General features: G+C 42.6%; 1 protein-coding gene across 4 annotated transcripts in view; it reads right to left on the bottom strand.

Moving 5' to 3' along the window:
• LOC113820267 (EGFR adapter protein) overlaps nucleotides 1-2500 on the bottom strand; it is a 726452-nt gene that overhangs the window by 680135 nt on the left and 43817 nt on the right. For 3 of the 4 annotated variants that reach the window (XM_070129752.1, XM_070129753.1, XM_070129754.1), the window contains exon 1: nucleotides 690-858. The exons of the other annotated variant lie outside the window; for it this stretch is intronic. In XM_070129752.1, coding sequence (XP_069985853.1) covers nucleotides 690-843 — 154 coding nt within the window. In that variant the 5' untranslated portion in view covers nucleotides 844-858. Of the gene's footprint in view, nucleotides 1-689; nucleotides 859-2500 lie in introns of those variants that run through there. 4 annotated transcript variants of the gene reach the window in all.

The raw sequence follows: 2500 nt of genomic DNA, 5'->3' as shown, positions 1-2500 counted from the left end.
CTAATCTCTTTACAATGAGAAGCGTAATCAAGGCTTTACCTTCGTCGAATAAACATAAATGACAAAGATTAAACAGCGAGAAACAAAGGCGATGCGCGGGCGGGCAAGCGGGCGGGCGGGGGCGGGCGGGGGCGGGCGGGGGCGGGCGGGGGCGGGGAGCAAACACGTGCGTCGGTCCTTGGCTCCTGCCTTCTCGGCCTCTGCTCCGGGGCGCTTCTGCTGCGGGGCCCGTGGTCTTGGGACTTTTATATATATATATATATATATATATATATATATATATATATATATATATATATATATATATATATATATATATATATATGTATATTTAGCTATGTCTCTGTGTATCTATTTCTCTCTCGGGATATCTATTTTTTCTCACTTTCTCTCTCTCTCTCTCTCCCTCCCTCTACCCCTCCTCCCCCATCTCTCTATCCCTCCCTCTACCCCTCCTCCCCCCTCTCTCTATCCCTCCCTCTAACCCTCCTCCCTCCCTCTATCCCTAATTCCCCCCCTACTCTCTCTCTCTCTCTCTCCCTCCTTCCCTCCCTCCCCCCCCCTCTCTCCCACCCTCTACCCCTAATCCCCTCCCCCTACTCTCTCTCTCTCTCCCTCTCTTCCTATCATCCCCATTTCACCTCCTCCTCCTCCCTTTCCTCCAATAAGACTGGTGTCACGTCTCGTACCTGGCGCCATGTTGAAGAGGGCCCGTCGCAGAGTGGGCGGGAGGAGGAACAGCCACAGTGGGCGGGGGTTTTCCATGGGGGAGAAGTGGGCGTAGTTGTCCCTCGGCGGTGTTAACGGACACTGTAATGACGGAATCGCCCTCTTGTTCTTCATCACACTTCACAAAGGCCAACAAAAAATTCGTATTTGGTGGTTTCCGTAAGGATGCTGGAATAGGTCAGATTTTCTCAATTCGAATCACCTCTCTTGTGAAGGGGCATACGTCTTCTTGCAATATTATAACATTGTAGTGACAAATGAGACTGTTGCTGCTATGTTCTTCTTTACACAATTCACAATACAACAGTTACGCGTTGGCTGGTATACCCTTCTATGTTATATAATTCACAATACAACAGTCACGTGTAGGTTCGTATACCCTTTTATGTTATATAATTCACAATACAACAGTCACGTGTAGGTTCGTATACCCTTCTATGTTATATAATTCACAATACAAGTCACGCACAGGGGAAGGAGGGGGTGGAGGGGTAGAGAGGGGAGGGAGAGTACGTTAATCTATGGTCGTCAGGTTACATTATAATCACTGAAATTCTTGGATGATATTACATAAATACCGGAATACCTGATCCACTGCTGAGTTTTAGCTATGTTATAACTAGGATTGTTTATATGTGCATCATTTTCCTTCACTACTTTCATGCTGTAGTGGGGGCCGGGTTATATCTCCTGCTTAAGTGGCGGTGATGGTAGTAGATAAAATTAGTATCAAGTGTACTGTACATCCTCTTCCTGTTTTTCCTTTTTTATTCTAATCTCCATTATCATAATCCTTTGCCGTATCGCAGGCTCTCTCTCTCTCTTCTCTGCCCTCTCTCTCTGTCTACTTATCTACCTCTCTGTCTAGCTGTCTATCTTCCTCTCTCTCTATATATATACAACATACATGTATATATATATATATATATATATATATATATATATATATATATATATATATATATATATATTATGCACACACACACATATATATACATATAAATTCATATATATATATACACATATAAATATACATACATACATATATATATATATATATATATATATATATATATATATATATATATATATATATATATATATATATTATGCACACACACATATATATATACATATAAATTCATATATATACCCATATAAATATACATACATACATATATATATATATATATATATATATATATATATATATATATATATATATATATCTCTCTCTCTCTCTCCGACCCTCCCTCCCTCTCTCTCTTTCTCCCTCCCCCCCCTCTCTCTCTTTTTCCCTCCGTCTCCCACACACTTACTTTCCAATTTTCTCTCTCTTTCTCCCTCCCCACCCTCTCTCTTTCTTTTTCCCTCCGTCTCCCCCCCCTCCTCTGTCTCTCTCTCTCTTCACCCCTCCCTCTCTCTGAGCGCGTGTGTACATGTGCCGGGCATGAAGGCATGAAATAACAATACCCGAGTGACACTGTCGGCAAATTAGCTTGTAAATAAGAGAGAGAGAGAGAGAGAGAGAAAGAGAGAGAGAAAGAGAGAGAGAGAGAGAGAGAGAGAGAGAGAGAGAGAGAGAGAGAGAGAGAGAGAGAGAGAGAGAGAGAGAGAGAGAAAGGGCAGAAAGAAGAGAATTCACGACAGCGGATACGAGTGGGAGTTAGCGAGAGTGAGAGTGATCTGAAGCACAAGGCACAACAGTCAGTCCAAGCAACGACCCGAAGGACTAAGAAATAACACGGGCCCAGAAGAAGAGGGAGACAAG

This window comes from Penaeus vannamei, chromosome 14 (genome assembly GCF_042767895.1).
Source record: "Penaeus vannamei isolate JL-2024 chromosome 14, ASM4276789v1, whole genome shotgun sequence".
In the NCBI taxonomy this organism is placed as follows: domain Eukaryota; kingdom Metazoa; phylum Arthropoda; class Malacostraca; order Decapoda; family Penaeidae; genus Penaeus; species Penaeus vannamei.
This window is presented reverse-complemented; position numbering and strand designations above follow the sequence as displayed.